At 40.1% G+C, this 27,704-nt stretch overlaps 2 protein-coding genes and 3 non-coding genes across 5 annotated transcripts; 2 read left to right on the top strand and 3 right to left on the bottom strand.

Annotated features, from left to right (window-relative positions):
* Window positions 1-130: 130 nt before the first annotated feature.
* Window positions 131-7,993, top strand: LOC138828354 (zinc finger protein 322-like). The gene is given in 4 exon segments (XM_070024391.1): window positions 131-390; window positions 1,187-1,276; window positions 3,693-3,942; window positions 3,945-7,993. Coding segments are annotated over 2 exon segments (1,302 nt in total). The 5' UTR covers window positions 131-390; window positions 1,187-1,276; window positions 3,693-3,776; the 3' UTR covers window positions 5,081-7,993.
* Window positions 7,994-14,597: 6,604 nt separating this feature from the next.
* Window positions 14,598-22,570, bottom strand: LOC138827698 (vomeronasal type-1 receptor 4-like). Its single transcript, XM_070023317.1, has 4 exons — window positions 21,677-22,570; window positions 21,519-21,577; window positions 20,298-20,747; window positions 14,598-14,695 (listed from the first exon to the last, which is right to left on the bottom strand). Exons 1-4 carry the CDS (start codon window positions 22,568-22,570, stop codon window positions 14,623-14,625), a joined length of 1,476 nt encoding a protein of 491 aa, XP_069879418.1. The 3' UTR covers window positions 14,598-14,622.
* Window positions 15,105-15,177, bottom strand: Trnaa-agc (transfer RNA alanine (anticodon AGC)). Its single transcript has one exon. It is a non-coding gene; the product is annotated as a tRNA-Ala (tRNA).
* On the bottom strand, window positions 17,825-17,897 carry Trnav-aac (transfer RNA valine (anticodon AAC)). The gene has a single exon. It is a non-coding gene; the product is annotated as a tRNA-Val (tRNA).
* Trnai-uau (transfer RNA isoleucine (anticodon UAU)) lies at window positions 20,782-20,875 on the top strand. Its single transcript has 2 exons — window positions 20,782-20,819; window positions 20,840-20,875. It is a non-coding gene; the product is annotated as a tRNA-Ile (tRNA).
* Window positions 22,571-27,704: the final 5,134 nt, after the last annotated feature.

Genomic DNA, 27,704 nt, shown 5'->3' with positions numbered 1-27,704 from the left:
AGGCGTCCCTAGGCCCAACCCCCTTTCGGAATCTCGGACCCTATTGGCCCAAAACCTGAGGGTGGCCCGCCCAGGTCGCTGGAGCGGGGTTCGTCACGTGACTTGCGGAGGCGGGGTTGCGTCGGTGGTTTCTCAGCTGGCCTGTGAGGGCTAACGTTGCTGGCCTTGGAGGCCCTTAAAGCGACCCTGAGCGGCCTGCCTCTAGCCGAGGCGTGCAAAGGGAGCTGCTCCTAGTTGACATCAGCTTTCCAAACTTCTCTTTCCTTGTCTTTTGAAAGCCGGGCCCTTTGGTCCACCGCCGCGGAGTCTGTGGCCGCCGGAAAGCTCAGATTCGAGAGTCCGGAGAGTAACCGGAAGTGCCCTCCCTAGGCGGCTCTGGCCGCTGCCTGGGTAAGCGCAGCGGTTGGGGCTGGGAGGGATGCGGCCTACAAAGCCTAGACACTTGTCTGGGTCGGGGTAGAAATGCATGGCAGCACCCAAGACCCCCGGAGGAGAGTAGCCTCTGTTCTCGGAGTCTGTAAGGACCTGGATCTGGCGCCCTGGGGATAGAGGACCTAACTGTAAGATGCTCAGTGGGAAGTTAAAAGGAGATACTTGAGTTCCCTGGATCCCAGAGGTGATATTAATCTTCTAGGTAATATAGAGCTTTAGTATATATTGTGAAGGGGTGGGGGAAGGACATTGAACGGAGCCTTCCTCAGTCTTCAAAGAAGAGATTAGTTTTGTTACAGTGTAATCTATTTGCAGAATCATTTGTTTAATCGTTTCATGCTAATTTTTTCCTGGGGGGGGGGTCCTGTAGTTAAGTATAATTTTGTATTATATACACTAATCACATGCACTAACTGTTTGTAGTCCAGGAATGGATTATTGGCTGCAGAAGTTGAGATAACACAAACAAAAGCAATTAGCTGAAGGAGAAAAATTAACACAAACAAAACAAGGCTTAAGGCTTTGTTAGTTAATTTTGTCATCTAGAAGGATTCTTGACGTTTTGTGTAGAGCAGATAAGGAATGAACTTTTTGCCAGGGAAACCATGTAAATAATGGTAGAAAGAGGTAAGGTATAAAGAATGCTGACAAGACTAAAGAGTAAATGGGACCAATATTTAAATGGCCAGCTGTAGAAAAACAAATGAACTCAACAAAATTGTCTTCTGCATTACTGATTTTTTTTTTCTTCTAGGAGAGGGAAGAATTGAGTGTTGTGATAGTTCTGGACTAGAGACCCTTTGACATCCAAAGTAAAAGAGTCAGTCTTCAGTTTCTTGTTATGGTAAGTGCTATTCTAGGCTGTACATTTTTACAAAACTGTGGGTTTAGGGATAGGGATGCTATCAAAAGGAATGGGAGAAGATACATGGAAAACAGGAACAGTTCTTTGTTAGGCTCTTACACAGCAGTAATAAAACTGGACCCTATTCTACCAAAGTAAATATACTGTTTACTCTTTTTCAGTGAGCACATATATATTCACAGATAGGCTTGCAGCAATTGCTTGCTGATTGACACACAAAGAAGGCAGTAGGCCCAATGTGGAGTCAGGCTCTGGAGTCAGATGGATTTTTAAACCCTATTTCTCTACCTAACTCGCTGTGAGTTTTTAGGTAAATTGATACCTGTCCTAAGTATCATGCTTTCTATTTTACAGCCTTCTTAGGAGGACTAAATAAGATAGTCTCTGTAATCAATGAAAAAAGAAGTGAGATGATAATCCCTAATAGTGATATTATCTATAGTTACCATTAGTTGTTTTTCAGATAATGCTTAAAATGCTGATTTTGATTGTCCTATACATCCTTTAACTATAAAGATAACTGTGACATCTTAAATTCTATGGCTCATTTTAACAGGTTGGATTTTTATTGCCTGTTTATTCTGGTGCTCACTGACCTTACACATGAAAAGAGAATACTAATCTCTTCCTAGAATGGGGTAAGAGAAGCATTGTGGTGGAGAGTACTTTTGATCAAAAACTTTAAGGATTATATTTGGTTTTGTCAGATGGACCTGTTCAGGGCAACTGGCTTAGCATCATGTATAACTACTGGAGATCTGAGGATAATTATAGCCAATTTCTTGTTTTAATATTTGTATTTTTGTTCATTCAACAAATGTTAGGGACATTGGAGTCCTAATCCTAATAGCTATTATATTTTTAGTAGGAGAGAAAAATGAGCATATGTAAATTTCATACCACAGAGTTGGATACTGATGTGTTACTGGGGAGAAATTAACTTCCTTCATCTGCAATGTTTCCTTTGCAAAACTAGATAAGTTACATGCTTCATGGAGTTACTACTATAAGTGACAACTTGGGGTAAAAGACAAAGTTCAATGCCTGCTCTCATGAGATGCTCAATAAGCAACAGGTTTTATTCTCAATTCTATTGTCACATGCATAAAACCACGAATATGAACTGAGCCTATCCTCTGTACTTGCCTGTTGTGCAAAGACTTGCTCATGTTTCATTTAAAATAATTAGCCCCAGGCCTGGCACTTGAACTTGGGCCTGGGTTCTGTCTCTGAGCTTTTATGCTCAATTCTACCACTTTGAGCCACAGCACCATTTCTGACTTTTTGGTATTTACTTGGAGATAAAAATTTCACAGACTTTCCTCTCAGTTAGTGGTTCATGGTTGTAATCCTAGTTACTCAGGAGGTTGAGATCTGAGTCTCTTAATTTCTTTTTGGCCAAAGGGCTAAATAAATGCTTATATGGCTTCAATTTTACTTTATAACACAAAATATAGCATTAAAAACCCTTGTGTATGTGTGTATGTGCGCACAAGTGCATGCCAGACTTGAGGTTTAAACTCAGGGCCAGGAAACAAATAGTTCCTGGCTTTTATTGCTCAAAGCCAGCCAGCACTCTACTACTTGAGCCACAGCTCTACTTTTGGCTTTTTGGTGGTTAAGTAGAGATAAGAGTCTCAGAGACTTTCCTGCCCAGGCTGTCTACACCTTAAAATTTATAATTTTTTTTCCTGGAAATTACTTTATGTCAACTTATGAAATTTCCCTTTATACTTTTATAGCTACCTGGTACATCATTACATTAGATATGCAAGGGTTATTCAACTATATGCTATGGTTTATTTAAACTAATACATTAAGTTGTTTTGAGTTTTTCAGTTATAAACATGTTGAATAACTGTGCATTTGTGTTGTATATTATTGGAAATGTATGTTCAGTCACAATGGGATTGCTGAGTCAAGTGTTAAAAGTATACTTAGTTTTGTCCCCTCTGGACAGCTTGTACCAATTTGCATTTCCTCCAGCAACATGTGAATGTTTGCTTCCGTGTGTGTGTGTGTGTGTGTGTGTGTGTGTGTGTGTGTGTGTGTGTGTGTGTGTGTGTGTAGTCATTCCTTTGAATGTGTGTCAGTTGGTTAAAAACAGTATTTCAGGTATTTTTTTTTTCTAGCCCTAAGTTTTTTGTTTATTTTTTTATTCACCATCTGGCCTCTGGGACAATTGTGAAGACTTGAATGGGAGAGGCATTTAATGTTTATGTAGATATTCTGAAATTCAAGACACTTCCATTTCCAAGCATTTTGGGTAATGAGCCCATGCAAAACATAGAACACTTATGGACACTAAAAATTTATTTCTTTTCTACAGTGATTTTAATTTTGAGAACTCTTTTCTTAGTTTTAGGAATATTAATGTTTTTACTTTGTCTCACAGATTTGGAGACACCAAATAAGAAAATAATGTGGATGATGCTGGAAACTGGTAAAAGTGAAGTTATGACTGAAAGGCTTGAAACAGATGTATCTTCCAGGTTCTTATCGAGAAAATGACTATGAAAGCAATGATGGGTCAAGAGGACCAGTGGAAAAGTCCCTAGGAGAGAGCCATAGAAAATGTACACTTCAGAAGAGAGATATAATCAGAGAACTCCAAAAAGGAAATTATATCATGTATGCCCTCAGAAGGGTAAAAAGATTTTTATTCATGTACATGAGATTACTCAAATAGATCATCAAATATACCAGTGCCTTGAACGTGAACAAAAATTTTGTGAAAACTTAGCACTTATGTGTGAAAGAATCCGTACTGGGGAGAAACCTTATAGATGTGACATGTGTGAGAAAACCTTCGTCCAAAGCTCAGATCTTACTTCACACCAGAGGATCCACAATTATGAGAAACCTTACAAATGTAGCAAATGTGAAAAGAGCTTTTGGCACCATTTAGCCCTTTCAGGTCACCAGAGAACCCATGCAGGTAAAAAGTTCTATACATGTGACATTTGTGGCAAGAATTTTGGTCAGAGCTCGGATCTGCTTGTCCACCAGCGAAGCCATACAGGCGAGAAACCGTATCTGTGTAGTGAGTGTGATAAGTGTTTCAGTCGCAGTACCAACCTCATAAGGCACCGAAGAACTCACACAGGTGAGAAACCATTTAAGTGTTTGGAGTGTGAAAAAGCTTTTAGTGGGAAATCCGATCTTATTAGCCACCAGAGAACTCACACTGGTGAAAGGCCCTACAAATGTAATAAGTGTGAGAAAAGTTATCGACACCGTTCAGCCTTCATTGTACATAAAAGAGTCCATACTGGGGAGAAGCCCTATAAGTGTGGTGCCTGTGAGAAGTGCTTTGGCCAGAAGTCAGACCTCATTGTCCACCAGAGAGTCCACACAGGTGAGAAGCCGTATAAATGCTTGGAATGTATGAGAAGTTTTACTCGGAGTGCCAACCTAATTAGACACCAGGCCACTCACACTCATACTTTTAAATGCCTTGAATATGAAAAAAGTTTTAACTGTAGCTCAGACCTTATAGTACATCAGAGAATTCACATGGAAGAGAAACCACATCATCAATGGTCTACATGTGAGAGTGGCTTCCTCCTAGGTATGGACTTTGTTTCCCAACAGAAAATGAGAACTCAAACAGAGGAGCTATGTTACAAATACAGTGTATGTGAAAAAAGCTTCCACCAGAGCTCTGCCCTTCTTCAACATCAGACAGTACGCATTGGCGAAAAGCCCTATGTCTGTAACATGGGTGAGACAGATCTTGAGCTCAGTCCACCACATGCATCTGAAGTGTCACAGATATCTTGACCAGAAAATAAGTTACACCACCATGCATACACATAAACACACACAAAATGCATTTACATGCCAGAGAACTCAATAAGATGAAGATCTCTGGTGAATCTCAGACTTTCCTCAGCTCTCAGACTTCAGTGGGGACCAGAGAACTTGCACTTGTAGGAAGTATCAGAAAGGCTTTACCTACAGAGCTGTCCTAACAACACTTTATCCATTAGTCCAGTGAAATTCCAGAAGTGCTCTGAGTTTTGGAAAACCATTAGTCTGAGTTCAAACTTGATCACTCAAAGAAAAATTCATACAGGTAGGGAACCCTGATTGTGTGTGTATGAGAGAGCTTTCTAGCAGTGCTCAGCCCTCCTTGTAAAAGAATTCATACCAGAAAACAAAATACCTTCAGTGTCAACAGTGCTTCAGACAGTATGTACATCTCATTGGACATCTGAAAACCTACCCTTAGGACAAAACCCAATCAATGTGGAAAAAGCTTCCAACAGAACTCTGACTTTGTTACCCATCAGAGAAGCCATAATGGTGAAAAATTATATATTTGTCTTGAGTGTGACAAAAACATTTGTTGGAAAGCCTTACTTGTTTGTACCAAAAGAAAAAAAATCTGAAGACCTTAGAAGTATCTGAAAGAGAAAAGCTTGTCAATGATCAGCTCTTGTGGTGGTACATCAGGGAACTCTAATAATAAGTGGGGGAAAAATCCATATACACTTTGAGTCTGAAAAAAGCTTTGCTAGAAACTCCTGTCTTACTTAATTGAGCCCCCAAAGAACCTGTTCTCTGGAAAAATTTGCTCCAGTGAGATCTAATTGTGGGTGAGAAATTATGTACATATTTGTATGAGAACTGTTCTCATAATTGAACCATGTGATACAGATAACTTGAAATACAGTCAGTATGGAAATAATTTTTCTTATACCCAGACGCTTGTTCTGGAAGGAGTTAAGGCAGGTCAAAGTAGACCTGATGGGTTACTCAGGTAAAGATGTTTTTCTTTTATCTGAACCACTTAATGATTGCTTTACTGTCACTTTTTAAAATTCAATCATCCAGTAAAGGAAGGGACTGGAATCTTGTGATATAAGATATGGCATGTGTTACTGTTGGGGAAAAGGACTATAGATTTTGCTTCTTGGTTATTTCCTTTTTATTCTTGGCTACAGTAGGAATAGTGTATTGATAATAACATGGGACTCTTGCAGGCTGTGAAAAGAATGAATGAAAACCTAGGAGTAGTTATCATAGGTCAGAACTACTCCAATGGTTTCCCCTTTTAGAATCAGTCTCATAAAACAGCAGAATACTCAGTTGTTTTTTTTTAATGTAGTATAGGTTGAGGCCTACTCCCAAATATTTTATTTTCCCTAAGATGTCTTCCAAGTTATTATTGGTACTTGAGATATCAAACTAGAGAGATTTATTTCTTTGCAACTCAAAATACAAATTCCAGGATAAAGGTTATAGTGTTCATATGCAGACTTTTATGACTTGATTTATCATCTCTTTCAATGATTAGTACCCTCAGTTGTCTCCTATGAAATAAAGAAAATTAACTATTAGCACAGAGAAAAGATGCATAATACATTATTAGTATCAGAGTAAGACTTTGAGCATCTTGACTCCAAAGATGGTGTCCTTTTCATTCCATTCTCCTGCTAATATTTATAGCAAATTAAGCCACATAATGACACATTTTTCATTTATTTCAGTTCTGCCAAGAAAAGAGAACAATACCCTTTAATCCCAGGGGAAGGATTGCAGTCAACACAATAATAAGGTATATATTTGGCTTGGAATAAGGATTCTAAGTGCTAGAAGGGAAAAAAGTTAGCAGATTCCCTGGAGTTGTAAGGATAAGCATATGACTCCAATTTAACAGTGTAATTATGGTTTTGAACATTCTCTAGAAATTTTGTAATCTGCGTGTATAAATGGTTACTTCTGTTTTTTTTTCTTCCCTCAGATTAAAGGACATTTTAAAATACATTTCAGGTTCCTTTAGCATATGGGACTCTGTAGATGTGAATATATATTTTGTTGCTAGTCAGACTCTGATGGCTTTGATTTATCCAACATATACCTGAACTCCAGAGAAGAATTATTGGTATTTGGATTCATGGAGTTGGCTGCTGCTACCTTATATCTGGCTGTGAGCTTTGATCCTAATGATGTCATGATCATAATAATCTTAGGGTCAGTGGATATAGCTTATAATAATAGTAAATAATCTGATTCTAGGTTTTCTTTTAGAACACAGGTACTGTAAGTTAATTTGATATGACATGTTTCAGTACTTTTTATAACTAGTTTATACCATGAAAAAATTGCCCATCGTTATAAATACAAGTTGTATTTTTTTCTTTAGTGAAAAATCATGCTTTATCATTCATATAAGTTATGACAGTTGTTATACTTAAAAAGAATATTGGGTATGTGGCATAATGGTAATGAAGATTAGCCTTATGGCTGTGTATTAATCACTAGAGAGACTTTAAATAAGGGGACAGTTGCTATCATTAGCAGGGCAATGATTTGCCCCTTCTTTTAACTAATTTTACTGATAATTGTCTCTAGTCTGTAAATTAACAATGGACCATCCCTCAAATGGAGAACTTTGGGGATATGAAACAGGTCTGAGTGCTTTTTAACCATGGAAGGAAAGGTATTGGTATTACTCATATAGCATAACCTGAGGTTGGAGAGGACCACTTGGGAGCCTGTAACTAAAGCTAGACGGTAACTTCTGGGATGGATGGAGGTTCCCTTGAAGCAGTGCCAACCTAAATCTACCTCAGGTAAGTAGTTAGAGTAACTTTTTCAAGATTCAGACCAAATGAGGTAAATTGTATTCAGTTGTACTCCTTATGCTTTAATGTTTTTGTTTTCCTTTAATCCTTAAATAAACATTTGTTCTGAAAAGCTCCGTTTTTTTTTTGTCTCTGTTGTACTGTGAAAAAATAGCAATTTCCCTATACCTGCATTAGAATAAAGCAGATATTCATGTGATGCTTAGGCCCCATGATGTGGTAATCATTGGACCATCTCTACAATTTCAGTTTGTCATACTGAAGCAGAGTACTGAAGACCTGAAATGTTGTCTAGGCTTTTCTTTGGACATCAGATCCTTTTAGTGTGTTATATAACTAGTATAGAAAGGAGCAGTAGCTTGAACTGAGTATGTTTGGGGTTCTGAAATTCAGTAGCTAATAAAACATCTGTTTATGTGCATATCTGACATGTTCAAAATTAAGGAAGAATCTTAAGTTGCAGTTTCTAGTAAATTCTATACTGGCTTCAATTCTCCTTATTTATTTATTTATTTTGGTCCAGTTGTGGGGCCTGAACTCTGGGCCTGGGCGCTGTCCCTCAGCTCTTCAGCTCAAGGCTAGCGCTCTACCACTTGAGCCACAGCACCACTTCCAGCCTTTTTCTTTTTGCTTATGTGGTGCTGAGGAATCAAACCCAGGGCCTCATACATGCAAGGCAAGAGCTCTATTACTGAGCCACCTTCCCAGCCCATCTCCTTATTTGTTGAGTTGGAGTCAAAGGAGGTGATACAAAAATGGTTGCACTAGCACACACAAATGCAAACACTCACGTTTTTCCCCAGTTAGTATGTATGTGCTTTGCTAGAAGATAGGTTCTAGGATTTTAAGTGGCGTCCACTGTGAGGAGAGAGGGACTTGTGACAGTTGGCTAGATGAAAAGAAGAGGAAATGATAATTGCAAGTCCTTCTGACATTCATATAATGGTATGGCTTATTAAATTCTGCAGCCCTAATGCTGCTTTTCCTATTTTAAAATAATATTACCTTCCAACATTGAGATGAGAAAGAATTCGATATTAGCCATTGGGCCAAGACAAGTGTATCATGCCTGTAATCCCAGCAACATGGAGGCAGAGATAGGGAAAAACATTAGTAAGACACACTTCAAGGACAAGCTTGAGTGTGTTGGTTCACACTATAAAGTATCAAGCTACATGGGCTGTATGTAAGATTGTAATATGAGGTTGTCCCTGGGCAAAGTAAATGTGAGAGGTTGGGTGCCTGTGGCTCAGGCCTGTAATTCTAGCTACTCAGGAGGCTGAGATCTGAGGATTGTGGCTTAAAGCCAGCCTGGGTGGAAAAGTCCCCTGTGACACATCTCCAGTTAGCCACTCAAAAACTAGCTATGGATCAAGTGGTAGAGCACTAGCCTTGAGCACAAAGAGGCCCAAGAACAGCACTCATGTCAGGAGTTCAAGCCCCACAACTGAAAAATATGGGACCCTAACTGAAAAGCAAAAACTGAGGACATGGCTTATGTAGTTAAAGCACTTGTTAAGCAAGCACCAGGCCCCGAGTTCAAACCTCTGCTTCAAAGTGTGAAGAGTTTTTTTTTTTTTTCTTCTGGTACTGAGGCTTGAGTAGTTTATTGGAGAGAAGAGTCTCATGGACTTACTTGCCTGGGCTCTAAGACTAGTTTTAAGACTAAAGGGTTAAGATTCCTTGTTTCTTATTCAGTAGGTTTGGTTTGTGTGGATTCTATATCTTTAAGGAGTTCCTCAGTAAAGGTGATACTGGTCCTGGGGTTCTACTGGGGTCATACAAATCATTGGACTACGTGGGAAATTCTGTGTACTATGAAAAAACCTGCTAGGGGTTTAAAAAATTATTAAGGAGTTGTGCCAAGGGGTTACAATTCCATAAGCCAGGTAATGACTACAGTGCTTCTTAGACAATGCCAGCCTTTCACTTTCTCCGATTACCCTCCTTCTGTCTCTATTCACAAGTTGCATAGTTAATCTTTTACAAGGTACATATAAAATATAACGACTGCATTTGTTGTGGGCTTTTATTTTTGGTGTCAGTCCTGGAGCTTGAACTCAGAACCTGAGCTCTGTCCTGGAACTCTTGTGCTGAAGGCTAGTGCTCTTACCACTTTAAGCTGCAGTTCCTCTTCCATCTTTTCTTTTTTTTTTTGGGTGGGGGGCGGGGGCAGGGTAGTTGATTGGAGATCTGTCTCACCTGGGCTGGCTTCAAACTGATCCTTAGATCTCAGTCTCCTGTGTAGCTAGGATTACAGGCATTAAGCCACTGGCTCCCAGCTGTTGGTATTTGTATTTGGTATTTCAGTGGAGAATTAATTGTGCTCATGAAAGCAGAGACATTAAAGATGTGTTAATGCTAAGCTGAGGATGTTGTCAGTGCACTATATAGCACTTGACTACCATGTCCAAGCCCCTGTGTTCAATCCCTAGAAAAACACTTTTTAAGAATTGGCTCTCTTCTAACTCCAATAAGGTCTGTGTCTCTCATAGGTCTTATGATCATACACACACACACACACACAAATATACAAAGTTTGTACCAGTACTGGACTTGAACACAGGGCCTGGCTATTGTCCCTTTCCATTTTCACTCAAGGCTGGAGCTCTACCACTTGTGCCACAGCTCCACTTTTGGCTTTTCTTGTGGTTAATTATAAATAAGTGTCTCATGAACTTTCCTGCCTGGACTGGCTTGGAATCACAATCTTCAGGTCTCAGCCTCCTGACTAATTAGGATTTACAGGTGTGAGCCACCAACATCTGGTACTATATATTTTTAATTATATTGAATGGTTAACTTTCTGTAAGACAGATTTTTATGCCTGTTTCCATATTCAAATTGTTGAGGTAGATAGGTTTTGGTTTAAGCAAAACATCCACATATATATATGATATTAAAATTATTTACTTTTTTGTATGATTGAGGACATTCTTTAATTTTACAACAAAACGTGATAGGTGTTAGTCTTTAAAGGTTGGATTATAGTAGTGTTCAAGGCTTTTACCCAGGTGTGATTTTGTGACATTTTGGTAATATTGTTCCACTGATACTTAGTTCTTCAGGGTGTTGAAACATTTCAGTATATAGTATCAAATAAACAGAACGTTCATTAATACCATGCAGGATCATCAGTTGTCTAATGATTGTGAAGCTGGAAACTCATTAAATTTTCCAAATGCTAATTTTTCACTTGAAAACAATATTTCCACCCCACTGGAAATATTCTGAAGTATTTTATTTGAAGTCTCAGTCTTTGGTTTTTGAGAAAATGTCTTCAAATAGCCAAATACAGATGTGTCATACTTTTGATTGCTATTTTTTTTCTCAAATAAAAATGGTACACAATGAAAAAGAAACAACTACTAAAAACCCCAGCTTGAGCAGTTTGCAGCTCAAAAGTTACCCAAGGCTGTGTGCTGGTAGCTCACACCAGTAATCTTTTTTTTTTTTTAATTTTATTTTATTTGTGAACATACTGTACAGAGGAGTTACAATTACATGAGCAGGATAATGCATACATTTCTTACCAAGCATTGCAGCCTCCTCCTTTGTTTACCCTTCACATCCCTTCCCAGCCTCCCCCCTCCCCCCCCCCCCACACCAGTAATCTTAACTATTGTGGAGGGCATGATTTTAGGATTGTTATTTGAAGTCATTCCAGACAGAATTATCCATGAGACTTATCTCCAATTAACCAGCAAAAAGCTGGAAGTGGAGTTGTGGCTTAAGTGGTATGTCTTCAGCCTTTAGTTGTCCTGAGGTCAAGCCCCAGTACTGGTGTATGTGTGTGTGCGCACACACGCGCACGCACTCTCTCTCTCTCTCTCTCTCTCTCTCTCTCTCTCTCTCTCTCTCTCTCTCTCTCTCTCTCTCTCTCTCTCTCTCTCTCTCTCACACACACACACACACACACACACACAGAACTACCCACGACCTTTTCCTAGAAACAACTGTCTTATTTAGGTAATTAGCTGAAGTGCTTTAATTTCACTCTCCATTTGTTCACACAGGATCATAGATCGTCACCTAAGAATGGAGATTTAATAAAGAACATTATTACCCTCTGTATAGTATCTTTACAAAAAAAAAAAAGAACATTTTTGATTGCTTTATCTGTGTGTGTGTGTGTGTGTGTGTGTGTGTTTTGAGTGCATGACATTTAAGGACAAGTAACAACTAGTACCACAAGATGTCGCTGCGTTCATCCGCATGAAGCATTGGTAGTTTTAGCCACCCCCGTTTTCCGGGCACCATCAGCACTTTTCCCAGATAGTCCTGACCTTATAACATTTCCTTTTATCATCCTGGAGAGTTTCTGAGATTATTGCTGGACTGGCATTTCAGGTGACAAGACTGGTGGTGACGGGAACCCAGCAGGTGGGCTATATTACCCTCTTAACGACAGGCTTCCCAGCCCTCCCCAACTTGTTCCTGGGTGAATTTATCTCTTATAAATGTCACCGAGTGTGAGAACCTATGAAGCTTTGCAATCAATCTCCCTTCAAGCTCAGAACTACCCTGAGATTGCAATGCACATATTCTCCCACACTCTAGATTCGTGTGGCTGGCTTTCCTTGTTTCCGGGGTCAGTAAATCTCAGTTCCAGCTAGCATGGGTTAAAATGAACTTCCACAATGAGTTCTACAATAGGGAGTTGGGGGCTTGATCTCCCAGATGCCCAAAGCATGGAGCATCACTGAGATGGAAATGACAAGCCGGGCATAGCCCTTCCCCTACGACCATTTCTGCCTGCTCTGTTCCCTTCCATTGCCCTTTTCTGGCCCTCTGCATCTTCCTGCTTACAGTCTGTTGCTGGGTCCATCAAGACATTTCCAGCCCTGCAGTATGGACTCACTGGAAGGAAAACCAGAAACGATCGGATTTTCTGTACGTCAAACAATTCCAGTATTTCCCGTTCTGTGTGCCATAAAATTAAAAAATCAGTGTTTTCTACATTTTTATCCAGGCGCATAACGGAGGTAAATCAACCAACCTTTCCACCCAAGGATGGAGAAGCTCAGCGGGGAGCCACCGACTTGGGCACTCCAGGCTCATCCCGCGGTGCTAGCGACTTGCGGTCCTGCTTTTGTTCTTTTGGTTATTTCTGGTTTAGTCTATTGTACACCTTACCTGGCTTTTGGGGACTATTTAATACTACAGAGCTCCACTACCACCAAGGCATAATCCAGCACCAGACTGAAAGCAGAGAAACCTGTAGATTTTCAACAAGGGTTGGATCCTAAAGCAAGTCAAATCCAGACTCCCTCCCCAACCATGAAGGCTCTGGGTTGACCCAACTGTACTGTTTCCATGTTTTAGGAAAGAAGACATTAAGTCCCAGCTCTAACCAAGGGAGGTATTGTAGAATATTCTGGTGATCTTATTGCTAAGAGAAGCTGTGTGTAACATCTATGTACAAAGAAAACAAAATCTGGCTTCAAAAGTACCTCCTCTGAGGCTCGAAATCAGGACCTTCAGACTATGAGACTGATGCGCTGCCCACTGTGCTAAGAGGACAACAGGACATAGGGCCTGAGTAGAATTTACAAGAATCATCTAATTTCTTTCTCTAACCAGGTTATTTTTTCTGGATATCTAGTTTTCTTGGCTCTGGCTCAGTAGTCCTCAGAGATATTTCCAAAGAAGACAATGTATTCCTTTTGAAATCTTGCACTCAGAAGAGACTCATGCTGAAGTTATGATATATTCTAATCTATATTATGTTGTCCCCTTTTAACTAATATGGATCTTTGTCCTCTGACATTTGTCAATAAATCTTTTTACCATGCATAACTATGCTCTGCTAGAATTGTAGGTTGCCACTAAATAGCAGTTGAATGAATAGCTTTCAAACATGCCTAAATAGACAGGGTTACAGATACATTAATTGAAATATGCATTTCTTAATTTAAATACATCTCTGGCTTGGGTAATTGTATCAATGATGGTGCCTTTTGGCAGAAGTAGGTTTTTTTTTTCCTACTAAAGCAAGTTTGAAGAGATAAAGTTCTGGGTTATTATGATATCCTGTTCTGAAATACTCATGCAATCTGCAGGTGCAGATATCACTAAGGGAGGCAGGAAGAAGACTGGAACACTGGTGAGATGGTCTTTCAGAGTACAGACAGCAGCTGTAGTTGAAGCCAGGAGAAATAAACTGTATGGGGTTGTATGTACTCTTCAATATGGTAGCCATTAATGACACTGGCATATGGGTTCAATTGTGCATACACACATATATAAAATGTTAATACATAAGATCAATACAAGTAAGTAAAATTTAAAGGTATTATTGAAATAATGGACACAAAAGCATCCCAAAGAGATTCGTTTTCATTCACTTTAGGGAAAAAAAACAAAAGCACATTTTGTTTTCTTAGAAGATAATGAAAATGAGTACCTATAAATAGCATGCTTTTTAGGATTTTGCAAAAACTGATCTCTAAAATTATGTCTTTATTTGCAAAACACTGAAAAAAGTCAATGCAATCAACGTAAGAATATAAGACACAAGAAAAACAAACAGACGAGTTACCTATAAAATAGCAAAATCTGGTTAGTCATTTAAAAAAAAAGTCAATTATCAGTCAAATGTAAAGACATTAAAGGAAGATGGAGAAAGAACAAAGCAAAAGCAAAATAAATTAGAACTAGCACAGCTATTGCAGCCTGCAACTCCTTATCTGCTTCTTACCAGTAACAAAGGTTGGTGTCTCCCAGGCAGTCTCAATCCATCCTTAACAGGTCTGTGGTCAGAAAGTGAACATCTTTCTTGTCTTCGACGAGAGCCGCCATTATCCTGTTTCCAAAGATAACAACGGGGTAACTCATGACTGCAGCTGTGAGGGAACTTAAAGTGAAAATACAATTGTTGCCTCAGTTGGACTGAAGAGCAATTTTAAAGGAAATTTAAAAGCAGAAACACTGGTATACGTCACTTCCTACAGACTATACCTGTTGACTATTGAGTTTGGAAAATTATTTCTTTGTTTTGGGATCACTTCTCGAAAAAGCAGAAACACATTAATGGTGCCAAAGATCTAGAAAACACATTGATAGATCTACAAACCATATATCATCAGGTCCATCACCAGACCTGTGTTGCATCTGCACATCATAAAGCAGAAAAGCATCCAAATTGCCATTGCATTATAAGATATTAGAAAACTTGCTGTCATTTGGAGAATTGAAGTCTAAATGGTAAAACCTGGAGAATGTGGGTATCGATCCCACTACCTCTCGCATGCTAAGCGAGCGCTCTACCACTTGAGCTAATTCCCCATTGAACGGTCTGCTTTTCCCCTTCTCCTGAGTGTCCAGAACATAGGATTTCAAAGGTACTGGCTGGATCGAGGGCAAATCTTCCTCAATAATATGACCCAGGACCAGAGCATGGTGGTGACGCTGTGCATTAGGAGAGGAGAGCAGAGCAGAGCAGAGCAGAGCAAAGGAGAGAGTACAGAGAGAGGAGATCGGAGATAGGAGGGGGGAGGGAGAAGGTAAAAGGAAAAAGTCAGCAGGAAAACTCTGGAGTAGCCATGATCTCAAGACTTATATTCCAGATCTGAAGAAAGCATGCTCCAGCTAAAAAAAATCTACCAGAAGGTTGGGTTAAAGGGGAAGAGAGATTCTGGTAGGATTAAATGCTTCTTTAGAAAAACAGGAGGGGGTGGTGTGGGACTATCACTGGTTTCCTGTAGTTAGAGCCCTAGAAAGAGACTGGACTGGTGAGAGGTGTGTGTGTGTGTGTGTGTGTGTGTGTGTATGTGTGTGTGTGTGTGTGTGTGTGTGTGTGTGTGTGTGTGTGTGTGATTTCTCCTGAATTCTGGGAAAAAGGAAAAGGAAGAGACAAAAGACCAAGCCCACCTGTTTCCACTTGGTTTGAAACCGTGTGTGTGTGTGCGTGTGTGTGTGTGTGTGTGTAGAGCCCTAGAAAGAGACTGGACTGGTGAGAGGTGTGTGTGTGTGTGTGTGTGTGTGTGTGTGTGTGTGTGTGTGTGTGTGTGTGATTTCTCCTGAATTCTGGGAAAAAGGAAAAGGAAGAGACAAAAGACCAAGCCCACCTGTTTCCACTTGGTTTGAAACCGTGTGTGTGTGTGCGTGTGTGTGTGTGTGTGTGTGTGTGTGTGTGTGTGTGTGTGTGATTTCTCCTGAATTCTGGGAAAAAGGAAAAGGAAGAGACAAAAGACCAAGCCCACCTGTTTCCACTTGGTTTGAAACCAAACACCTCTAATGTGCAAGGCAAGCATAACCACTATACTAAGAAACCACCATGCCTATTTTTGTTATTCCCTTCTATACAAGCTAGGTATCTGCTTCTTGCTAAGTCCTGTCATGTAGAAGTTACACATATAGAATTAACGAGGGAACAGCAAAAACAAATTACAGATAAAGGCTGTAAAGAAAAAGGGGCAAGATAATAGCAAAATGAAGGTTGCACATGAGGAGTGAACAAAATTCAGGAAGAAGTCTTTGAAGAAATATATCTCTTCAGTTAGAGTGGTTGTGTGTGTGTGTGTGTGTGTGTGTGTGTGTGTGTGTGTGTGTGTAAAAAGCTGAAGACTTTTTTTGGGGGGGGGGAGTGGAATCTGAGCAGATGGCCTAACTAATTAAAGCAATATTTTAGGACATGATTTTTAGTTTTGAATTTTGCAGAGCTTGGAGATGGGAACCTAAAACGAGAGAGAAAGGTAGTGAAATTATAAATATATTTAAGGATGGAGGTTGGTTCATATTGCTTTTGTTAAGTCTGTCATTGAACAGTGAAGTCTTTTGGCCACTTCCCACTTCAGTGTGTGGTGCGGAATCCATCATCCCAAACAGTAGAATGGATAAAGAGATGGAGAATGGAGAAGATGAAAGATTCCAGAAAATCTGTGAAGGAAGTATCTAAAATTTATAAATATTAAGTGTAGAGATTTGTGGGGAAATAATAAACCTAGGTGATACAGAATTTCTGAGTCTGATGAGTGAAAGCATAAGTTTGGATGGTTTTAAGTATTCATTAAGAAAATAAGCTGGAATGGAGAAAAACTGCTAAGGATATGGGCAAAGTTAAAGGAAGAACAAAACTTTATAATTTTTCATTGTGATAGAAGTATAAGAACATAAAAGTTAAGCGTTCAATTTAGTAAGAAACTTCATAATATTGAGTAGCTCTTATTTCCAGAGCTTTCTCATTATCCTACAGAAAGTATGTGCTTACTAAATAATAATTCCCCATTTTTATTTCCTAGTCCCTAATAATCTCTATTTTTACATTTTGTTTTCCTGGCTTTCTGGGTCCATTATCAGCCTTGTCTTCTTGTTCCCATAGATCTTTAATAAAGATGTCTGAAATTTTTTTTCTTTCCCCTGAGAGATCAGAAAATCTGAGATTGTCCTGTAGAATGGTATGTCCCAAACTCTGGATAATGTGGGTATTGATCCCATTACTTCTCAGAAGCTAACTAGACTCTTCCATGTGAGCTAATTCTCCACCAAAATCTCCATGTGCTGAACCAGTTTCATTATCTGCTATTTCCAGCAATCTTTACACAGTAAATGAAGGCCATTAAATACACTCCACTAAGGATGAATTTACTAAAAAAACAGCCCAGGACAAAAATTATCTATGCAAAAATAACTGAGAAATTATCTAAGAAAAGATAATTAGACAAATAAAAGACATTGGAAACAGTTTCGCCAAATTTCACTTTACAGATTTCCTGGGTGAAGAGCGCAGACCCAGTAAGGGAAACCACTCTCTAAATGGCAACACTAAATCTTGCTCTTGGAAGAAGCTGGGTAATAATTGGATCCAAAGAGCTGTGCTAGCCTATGAGAAAACAGTGGGCGTGGCCAATCCGGGAGGTCAACTCCCAGTTCACTCTGATAGCTGCTCAAAAGCCCAAAACTAAGCTGGGGAGTGGGAGGGGAAAAAAAACTCTGTTTCCGCTCGGTTTCGAACCGAGGACCTCTCGCGTGTTAGGCGAGCGTGATAACCACTACACTACGGAAACCATCTCTAGGGGGTGGTTTTCTGAATTTGAGATGTATTCAACACATACCTATTCTAAAAAAAATACGCTTAATATATTTTTACATTAGTAATAATGTATTTGTGAAATGTTTAATATTTGTACCAAGTGAATTGAATAAATCCTTACCTCTCTCTCACACACACATATATATCATGCTTTCCTTGACAGTCTAGAAGTAAATTCATGCATACACAGTCGAATTATTTTTACAAGCAAACCTAAAAAATACACACAGGGAAAGGATATGGTCTTCAACAAATGGGATTGGGAAATGGTATTTATATGCAAAAGAATGACATTGGGCCCTTATGCCATGCAGAAAAAGCAACTCAAAATGCATAAAATACTGAAAGACTTGAACCTAAAACCTTGAGAATAAGAAAAAAAAAATAGGAGAAATGTCCTTGAAACTGCATAAATTTTGGACAGGACACTAAAAACTCAGGTAATACAAACAAAAACATATAAAAGGATCAAACTATAAAGCTTCTGCCCAAGCCGGGGGTGTGGGGAGGGACCAATAAATGACATGAGACAAAATAGAAGTAAACATCTGCAAACTGCATTTTACTCATTTGTTTTGTTGGTCGCTGGAACGCTGTCCTACCGCTAGAGCCACAGCGCCACTTCCGGTTTTCTGGTGGTTTATTGGAGATGAGAGTCTCACGGGTTTTTCTGCCCAGGCTGGCTTTGAAACGCGATCCTCAGAACTCAGCCTCCTGAGTAGCTAGGATTACAGGCGTGAGCCACCAACACCCAACTTGTAAACTGTATTTTATAAAGGATAATATCCAAAATACATGACACATGCACAACTCAGAACCGAAGAAATCAAATCATATGATTTTAAAAATAGAGTATGAATAGACATTTTTAGAAAGAGAGTTGGAAGCAGTGGCTTGTGCCTATAATCTCAGCTGCTGAGGATGTGAAGATGTGAGGCAGGGAGAATTTCAACTCTGGTAAGGTTCTGGCAAAAAAAAAAAGTCAGGATTCTCACTTCAACCAGTAAACCAGATGAGGTGGTATGCATCAATACGATTCCAGCTGCATGGGTGGTAATAGGAGGCCACCCTGGGCAAAAATACCCTGGGGGAAAAGGTCCTATTTAGAAAAATAGCCAAAGCAAAAAAGGCTAGGAACATGGCTTAAGTGGTAGAGCACTTCTAGAAAGAGGGAGTGGAGGTGTATCAAAAAGTGTTCAACATCACTAATCACCACAGATATGGGAATCAAAACTACAATGAGATCGCTACACTTAACTATTATTTCAAAACAGAAGGTAGGTGCTAGAGAGGATGTGGAGAAAAAGAAATTCTTGTACACTGTTGGGATGAAGTGCAAGCCAGTGCAACGGTTTATAAGAAACAATATAAAAATTCCTAGAGTTAAAAATAGAATTGCTATTGGATCCGGTGACGCCGCTTCATGAAGGATAAGAGGAAATAAAGGACTTTATATTTTCAAAGGAAATAAAATCAGAATCTGTGATGCCTACACTTCTATATTCATTGAAACATTATTCATAATAGCCAAGACACAGAGCAAGCCTTATTAACTGATGAATAAAGCAAATATATAATGAAACGTTATTTATTCTTAGAAATGGAGGTTTTGCCAAAGGTAGTGCTATTATGCTAAGTGGAACACACCAGGTGGGAAAGAAAAAGCAACTTCATAAGGTCATTCTGTTGATCCTTAAAAAGTTGAATGCATAAATGCAGAGAGTAGATCTGTGTGTACCAGGTGTAAGGAGGTGGGTAAATGATGAGGTGTTGGTCAAAGGATGATAGATGCATTGTACTCACAAACTGACATGCTGGATAGAAGCCCCTCTGTACTACTTAAAGTTAATAAAAATAATAAATTGGTTTCGTAGAATGTACATTGGTTTCACAGAATGACTAAGCTAACAACCGCTCAGCACCGATGACTATACTTAATACTGAAAGTTAGCTAAGAGAGATTTTAAGTGTTCTCACCACACTCACAAGATTATAGCTAGGTGGGGAGATGGTTACATTAATTGGCTTGCCTTAGGGGTCATTTCGCCTGGTATATATTTATCAAACTTAATTTCACTGTGTAGATCTCTCATCTGTGTTTAAATATATACCATATATTTATATACCCATATTGGGGTGCCGTTCCCCCATCCCCCCCTCACACCTCAAAACACTGCCACACAGGGGTTTTAACCCAGACTTTTTTTTTTTTTTTTTTTTAAATCTAGCTTAATTTTACGTAGTGGGTCTAGAATCGCGAAGACCCAGCAAACCCGGGTTGCAGTTGCAATCCGTTACTATGAACTCTCCAGATCCAGGGAGGGTCTCCCGAGGAACAAATGGAGCTCGTGCCCCCCCCCCCCCCCCAGCCTACACTCCATTTTGCAGGGCCCAGAAGACAGCGCAGCCCATGTCCTTTCGACAACCATGTCCTCTGAAGTCGCCCGCCACACACGGGCTTCGCGTTTCTTCCAGAGCCACTTGCACCAGCTCTCGGCACCGACCAGCCATCCAGGCTGCGGGGCAGGATGCGGGGACCCGCGCCTCAGCTGGACTCTCGCGCCACCGAAAGGTGGTTACTCTGTGTCTTCGGGGGACCCTGGCGGTGGCGATGGCTTCTTTAGCAACCGCACTTTTTTCTTTTCCCGGCGGCCTTGCAGCCGGATCCCGCTCCACGCCGGCAGGGCCAGAGCGCCGGGTGACTCCGCAGCTGAACGCAGGCCGCGCACCTCGGGAGTCCCGGGAAGATGTGGTCCCGGTTCCCCCGGTGCCGGGCGGGGGGAATGCAGGACCATTGTGACGTAAGCCAAGACGGCGACAGTGCCTGTGTACGGAATGACCGGAAGTGCAGCCAGGGTGCTCCAGTGGCGCAATCGGTTAGCGCGCGGTACTTATATAACAGTATGTGAGCGGGCCATGCCGAGGTTGTGAGTTCGAGCCTCACCTGGAGCATCATTTTCAATTCCGATCTAGCCTCATTTGAAGGGAGAAACTTTCTGACAAGGTCCTTAACAGGCTTAAAATTATCCAAAAGCATTTATTATTAGTTTCATTAGCGCTTTTGAAATCAAAGCCACACGTTTGCCTAGACGGATCCTTGCCTAGATGGATCCGTTGTGCTGCATGGGTAAGCTCCCATTGTTATCTTCATTCCGCCCAGCAAGCCTACCTCAGGGAATATCCCTATTTCTCTCTTTTGCTCTGGCTTTGGGGGAAAATAAAACTCATATCCGGAAACACATTTGCCTCCAGTATTTTTCCCAGTGAAGCCTGAAAGCTAAAAACCACAAGATAGTTATGATGAAATGAGGGTGGCAAGAATCCTGTCCAATTTCCTGGAAGTTGGAAAAAATTTTAGGTGGCCTAGTCCCAGACTCCATTTAAAAAAAAGTAAGCCTATTATTATAAGCCTTGTAACGTTCAGCTACATTAGAACATTAGCATAAAGCAAGTCCATATAGCTATCCTGTATATATACATATATAGTATATGCATATACATATATGAGTATATATATGTATGCAAATAGTTTATGGAGGAATGGGTATAACGTGATTTCTCAGTGATGCACATTTCCTAGCATTTTTCAACTCACCTGGATGGCTGTTCTGTGCTGATTGCTGGTGGAATTAGCTCAGAAAGAAACGCAAAGCCCTTTTGTGGCAGGAGAAAGCAAAGGACATTGTAGAAAGGGCATGATGCTCCATTGGTGTCTGTGCCCTACAAAACGGTGTATAGTACTTCTCAGTGAGCCCTCCGGGATTTAGTAATATAGACATCCCGATTCATCAGGACCAAGGGGCTGAGAACAGCATATCCAAGTTCTAGAAATGTTTTAATGTTTTGTGTTAGGAAATCACTTCTCAAGGTAGAACCTGTATATAAGGAGAACATGAAATCTGCCCAATAAAAGACAAGGAAACAGGTCATGAGAACAAGAGTACTTAGAGTGGCTCTGATTTCTGGGCTGGAATTGTGTGTGACCCTGGAGCTATGAAGGTAGAGGACTCTCTTGTGATGTTTATACAGATGGAAAGCCATGTACCCACTGCTCCAGGCCATGAGACTCTGAAAGATCACATCCCGGAGAGTCATGAGGGAGAGGAAAAGCCATCTAACCTCTTGTCTAGATGGTAGCATATAACAATATCCAATGTACATTCCAAACCCAGATCCATTCATGTTATTGACTGCTGTGATGTAGTGTAGCAGGTTGGAGCTTATCAGAGAATTAGAGATCCAAAAGAGGAGGAGATAGGGAAGAACTTGCCATGCATTTTGTGGTTTGAGCTTTCTCCACAGGGTGGTCCTGGGACTGATGGTGATGGCCTGGACCACGCTGAGGAGACAGGTGGTGCAGATGGAAAGCCCCCGAGCCACTCTTCCCAGATAAATCAAAAGTTTACAACCAATATTATCTACAAAATTTCTGAAATAAAAAACAGTGGCTATGTCTCTGAGACCTGAGCTACAGATAATGATTGCATTTGAAAACATCAAGTGGATGAGGATAAGGTCTATGGATTTTTTGTCAGGACCTGTGACAAAAACATATACATATCTTACAAATATAAGAATGTTCCCCATAATGCCAGGGACATTAAGCAAAAAGAAGATTATTCTTTGAATGAAGTTATTCCAATTCATCTTCTGACTTCATTCCCCAAACTAGGGAAAAAATTGAAAAACCCAAGTAAGTGCCTTTATTCAAATGAATAATGAAAAAATAGTTTCTGAAATATTTAAACATACATAATTTTTGGCTTAGCAGGTACCTTACTCTTTGCCCTTTTTCTTCCTCTGTTGCTTCCTCTGGCATGGATATAATAAGCACAGTTGGACACAAATCCTAACACATCCAACCACCTTTCTAAGAGATTTATTTACTCTGTTTTGAAATAGAGTTTTTCTATGTAGTCTAGGCTGGACTTGAGTCTGGCTTGTAACTTGTGATTCTCCTGCCTTTGTCTCTTGTAGGCATAGCCCATTACATCTAGCTAAGAGATCTTTTTTTGAATATCTCATCTCTAAAATTCATGACCATTTTATTCTCAGACAAAAGCTGAACAGAAGATAAGATCACTTTGTCAATTTCAAAGCCACCATCCCAAGTATTTGTTTAGATGCCTTCTCCCCTTTTCACTATCACATCTAATAATTCTTCTCACTTTAGTGGGGTTTATTGGTAACCTTTCCAGATTCCTTTTGTCACCCAATATATATTCATTCCTCAAATGACTTGAGAATATTGAAGAATGATAGCTTCTCACCTCACCTGTTTTTGATTAAATGGGGTATAGCTCTTGGTCCTAACTAACCTTGAGGTTAAATAGGTAGAGTGGGAAAGCAGTAAAATTCTTCCACATGAGTGCGATCAGATTGATGCTCTGTTGTTTTCCTTCCCTCATCTCTTGTTCTTACTCTCAGTTTCTCCTGGGAACCTCTTTCATCTCCTCCCTTTACGCAATAAAATATAATAATGCCGTCTCTGTGAATCTAGCCATATCAGAGTTTTCTACAGCAGGAGTGCATGTGGATATGAATTCCAGATTTATTTTCAGTGTTGTCCTTAAACTTGAGAAGTATAAACTTCAAGAGTCACAAGATCAAACTTTTGCAGACAGCCACTCTGAAGTTCAAGTCTTGCCTTTCCCGATTCCTATAATCATGACTCTGAATATATTACTTGGTCTAAGACTCAGTGTTCTCATGTATAAATGGAATGATGCTTTGCAGTATCCAAGTATAACTGGAGAATTCAATGAGCTGAGATACGTAGTGCTTAGGTAAGTGCCTGGTAATATTAAATACACCCCCCCTCCAGAAAACCCCCTACAACAACACAGGAAGTGTCCTGATGTCTGTTTTTTTTTTCCTCTAAAATTATCTGTAGGTACAGCTTTTGTTATATTTTAGTTCTAGGAATTAAAAAAATGGAATAAATAAAATCAAAATAAAAAGGACAAGAATGTCCCATTCTGAAAATACTTAAAGACATAAGAAATAAATGCAAACTTCAATCAAACTCCCTCACTGTTGAGAGGGAAAAGCATACCAAGGCTTCAGGGAGAACACATATCCTGTCCTGGGATGAAAGAGCCATTTTGGATACCATGCCTCATACGCATTGCTGCACAGTCCCTCATGGACCACTGAAACAGAGGCATGTGGGTGGTAGTGGGGAAGTAATAGGTGGTCTTTTCCCTGGGTTCTGACACCTTCTGCTTCCCTAAGTGACAAAGGAGCTCAGACATTCCACTCTAACCAGGCAGCCCCTGAGCCCCACTGCTTCAGCAGCTTTCCTTCCAAAGTCAAATGCAGTGTAGTCTAGTCCGCAGTGTAAGGATCACTCACCTGCATAGTCTCTGTGGCTGGCTCAGGGTAGATGTTCTGATCAAGTAGCATCAGCCAGGTCCTTTTAATCTTTTTCTAAGTATCCATGCTTTAGTCAACCTTTGCTATTGTCAAGATGTCACTTCCATGAGTTTTGGCTTCACCAAAGGGGAAGGCTCCTTCTATACATCTGCATCCCTGAGGCACAACTCTGCTTTTCCCCTGCTGCGCTATAATTTGCAGGGCCCAGAAACTTGATGAATCTAATTACACTGTGAATGTGTACTACTGAGGCATTCTAATGAATGGTTTCCCAAAAGGTTCAGGTTTTTGGACTTTGTTATATTTGTGTTTTTGTTTTTGTTTTTTGCTTTTTTGTAGGTCCTGGGACTTGAATTCAGGGCTTGGGTACTGTTCCTGAGCTGCTTCTGCTCAAGGCTAACATTGTACCACTTGAGCCAAGAGCCACTTCTGGCCTTTTCTGAATAGTTTATTGGAAATGAGAAACTCATGGACTTTTCTGCTCAGGCTAGCTTTGAACCACCATTCACAGATCTCAGCCTCCTGAGTAACTAGGATTACAGGTGTGAACCATGGGCACCTGGCACTGTTATATTCTTGTCATATCTCTTTTACCACCACCAAGACCAAGAGCTAAAATCTAAGGAACAAACATCCAAGGGGTCATACTAGTTGCTTGCTGAATATTTTCAAAATATTCTTTCACCCATTAGAATTAAGATTTTATTTATTTATTTTCCTGGCAAACTTTAGCGAATATTTAAAAAATTTAATTTACTTTTATTATAAGGGTGATGTCAGAGGGGTTACAGATACATAAGTAAGGTAATGAATACATTTCTTGTAGAACATTGTTACCCCCTCCCTTGCTTTCTCCACTTTCCCTCCCATACCACAACTTCCCTCCCCCCAATCCAAGTTGTAAAGTTTATTTCAACATAGTGTCTTATGAGTATCGCTGTTGCATTGGTTCACCCTTTGTCCTTTGTCTCACCATTTTGTTAGAATGGAGATTTTTTTTTTTTGGGTCCAGTCGTGGGGCCTAAACTCTGGGCCTGGGTGCTGTCCCTCAACTCTTCAGCTCAAGGCTAGCGCTCTACCACTTGAGCCACAGTGCCACTTCCGGCTTTTTTCTTTTTGCTTATGTGGTGCTGAGGAATCAAACCCACGGCCTCAGGCATGCAAGGCAAGCGCTCTACCACTGAGCCACCTTCCCAGCCCCATAGAATGGAGATTTTAAAAAAATGACCAGTAATAAAGCCAGGCATAATAGCTCATGTCTGTAATCCTCACTACTCAGGAGGCTGAGATCTGATCAAAATTCAGCTAGGCTGGACAAGAAAGCAGTGAGACTCTTATCTCTAATTAACCACCAAAAACCAGAAGCAGAATTGTGGCTTAAGTAACAGAGCAGCAGTCCTGAGAAAAAAAGCTAAGAGACAGGGCCCAGGCCCTACATTCAAGCTCCAGTATTGAAGCAAAAAAAAAAAAATCCCAAGACTTGGAAAGAATTATATTAACTGAACTAAGCCAGGCCCAAAGAAGCATAGGTCCCATGGTGTCCGTTATTTGCAATAACTAGTATATGTCTGAGACAAGCAGAAAAGGTCAGATAAGCTGATATTAGGTGAAATGAACCCCAAGATAAGGACTCAAATGGTTTTTCTTTCTTGTTATTGTTTCTAACATATTTATAAGATAATTTCTTTGTTGCTTTGTATGTCTCTCCCGCATGGTATGACCCCTGTTTTCACTGTATCTGATGTTGGTATAATTTAGGGAGGGGAAGGGAAAAAACCAATTGTTTAAATAGGGATACATGTGGACCCATCGTAAAAATGAGATGTACAAGATGTTATGTTGAAAAAGGTGCGGGGGAGGGGCTGGGAAGGTGGCTCAGTGGTAGAGTGCTTGCCTTGCATGCATGAGTCCCTGGGTTTGATTCCTTAATACCACATAAGCAGAAAAGACCAGAAGTGGTGCTGTGGCTCACGTGGTGGAGTGCTAGCTTTGAGCTGAAGAGCTGAAGGACAATGCCCAGGCCCAGAGCTCAGGCCCCATGACCCACCCTCCCCCCCCAAAAAAGATGGATATGAAAAGGGTGAGGGGGATGGGAGGTCAGGGATGGGAAGGGGAAACAAAGGAGGAGGCAACAATGCTTGATAAGAAATGTACTCATTACTTTGCTCATGTAATTGTAATCCCTTGTACCGTATTTTCACAATAAAAACATTAATAATAATAAAAATCCCAACAAAAGAAAACAAAAATCTCCAAAAGTTCCACTTATAATTAGTGTCAATGAGGAAGGATGGAAATGAAGAAGACAAAACTTAGAAAGGTTCCTATATGAAGTAATAGATATGCTCATTATCAATGGTTGTAATGAATGTATTAAAACATCATATTGTTTACATGAACTATATAGAATATTTGTTAATTATACAAAAATATAAGAGCAAGGTACTTTAAATATTTCACTATTGCAATATAAAAGCACTCAGAAATGAGGGAGAATAATATGAAAGCATCCACATATTTACTGCAACAGTCCTATCCATTATCTAAATGCACCCATGAGCCTACTTTTTCCACTGCTTCCTTTTGGGAAATAGTTCAGCATCAGGAAATATGCTACTACCTCATCCATATCCACAGAATATCTACCATTTAAAATAACCTTGTAGGGCTGGGAAGTTGGCTCAGTGGTAGAGCGCTTGCCTTGCATGCCTGAGGCCATGGGTTTGATTCCTCAGCACCACATAAGCAAAAAGAAAAAAGCCAGAAGTGGCGCTGTGGCTCAAGTGGTAGAGCGCTAGCCTTGAGCTGAAGAGCTGAGGGACAGCACCCATGCCCAGAGTTCAGGCCCCACAACTGGACCCTGAGGCCATGGGTTCGATTCCTCAGCACCACATGAGCAAAAAGAAAAAAGCCAGAAGTGGCGCTGTGGCTCAAGTGGTAGAACACTAGCCTTGAGCTGAAGAGCTGAGGGACAGCACCCATGCCCAGAGTTCAGGCCCCACAACTGGACCCCCCAAAAAAATAACCTTGTAGATCTGCTTGCAAACATATTTATTCGTGTGGTTACTTATATTGAAGAGAAAGTGAATAAGAGTTCCTCTGGCACCACTTACATGTTATTGTGGAATTTAAATTTGGGCCCTTAAATCTTCACTTTTTGATCTGAAGGTTCATGTCAGCAAATTTAAAATGTCTCATGTATGATTTCATGAGTAAAATCAATGCAGAGTTCATGTTTTTATTTTTATAGTCTTCATTACAAATTTATGAACATCGACAGGTGAAAGATACTTATCAGAGCTACTAGCCACATTGGTGTATCTGATTTTTTGTGTCCTGGTTTTCTTCTCTAGCCTTCACTCACTTAGATTTTCAACAATTATCATCATGTAGTTATTTTTGTTTA

The sequence above is a fragment of the Dipodomys merriami genome, unplaced genomic scaffold (genome assembly GCF_024711535.1).
Source record: "Dipodomys merriami isolate MVZ:Mamm:240054 unplaced genomic scaffold, mDipMer1.0.p SCAF_16, whole genome shotgun sequence".
Taxonomy (NCBI): domain Eukaryota; kingdom Metazoa; phylum Chordata; class Mammalia; order Rodentia; family Heteromyidae; genus Dipodomys; species Dipodomys merriami.
This window is presented reverse-complemented; position numbering and strand designations above follow the sequence as displayed.

Excerpts from the sequence above, each read along its gene's own strand:
- LOC138827698 (XM_070023317.1), bottom strand. The coding sequence starts at position 22,570 with ATGAATTGGAATAACTTCATTCAAAGAATAATCTTCTTTTTGCTTAAT. Across the intron at positions 21,578-21,676 it reads ATATTACTAAATCCCGGAGG|GGCTTTGCGTTTCTTTCTGA; the intron begins GCTCACTGAGAA and ends CTGCCACAAAAG. Across the intron at positions 20,748-21,518 it reads AGCACAGAACAGCCATCCAG|GCACTGTCGCCGTCTTGGCT; the intron begins GTGAGTTGAAAA and ends TTCCGTACACAG.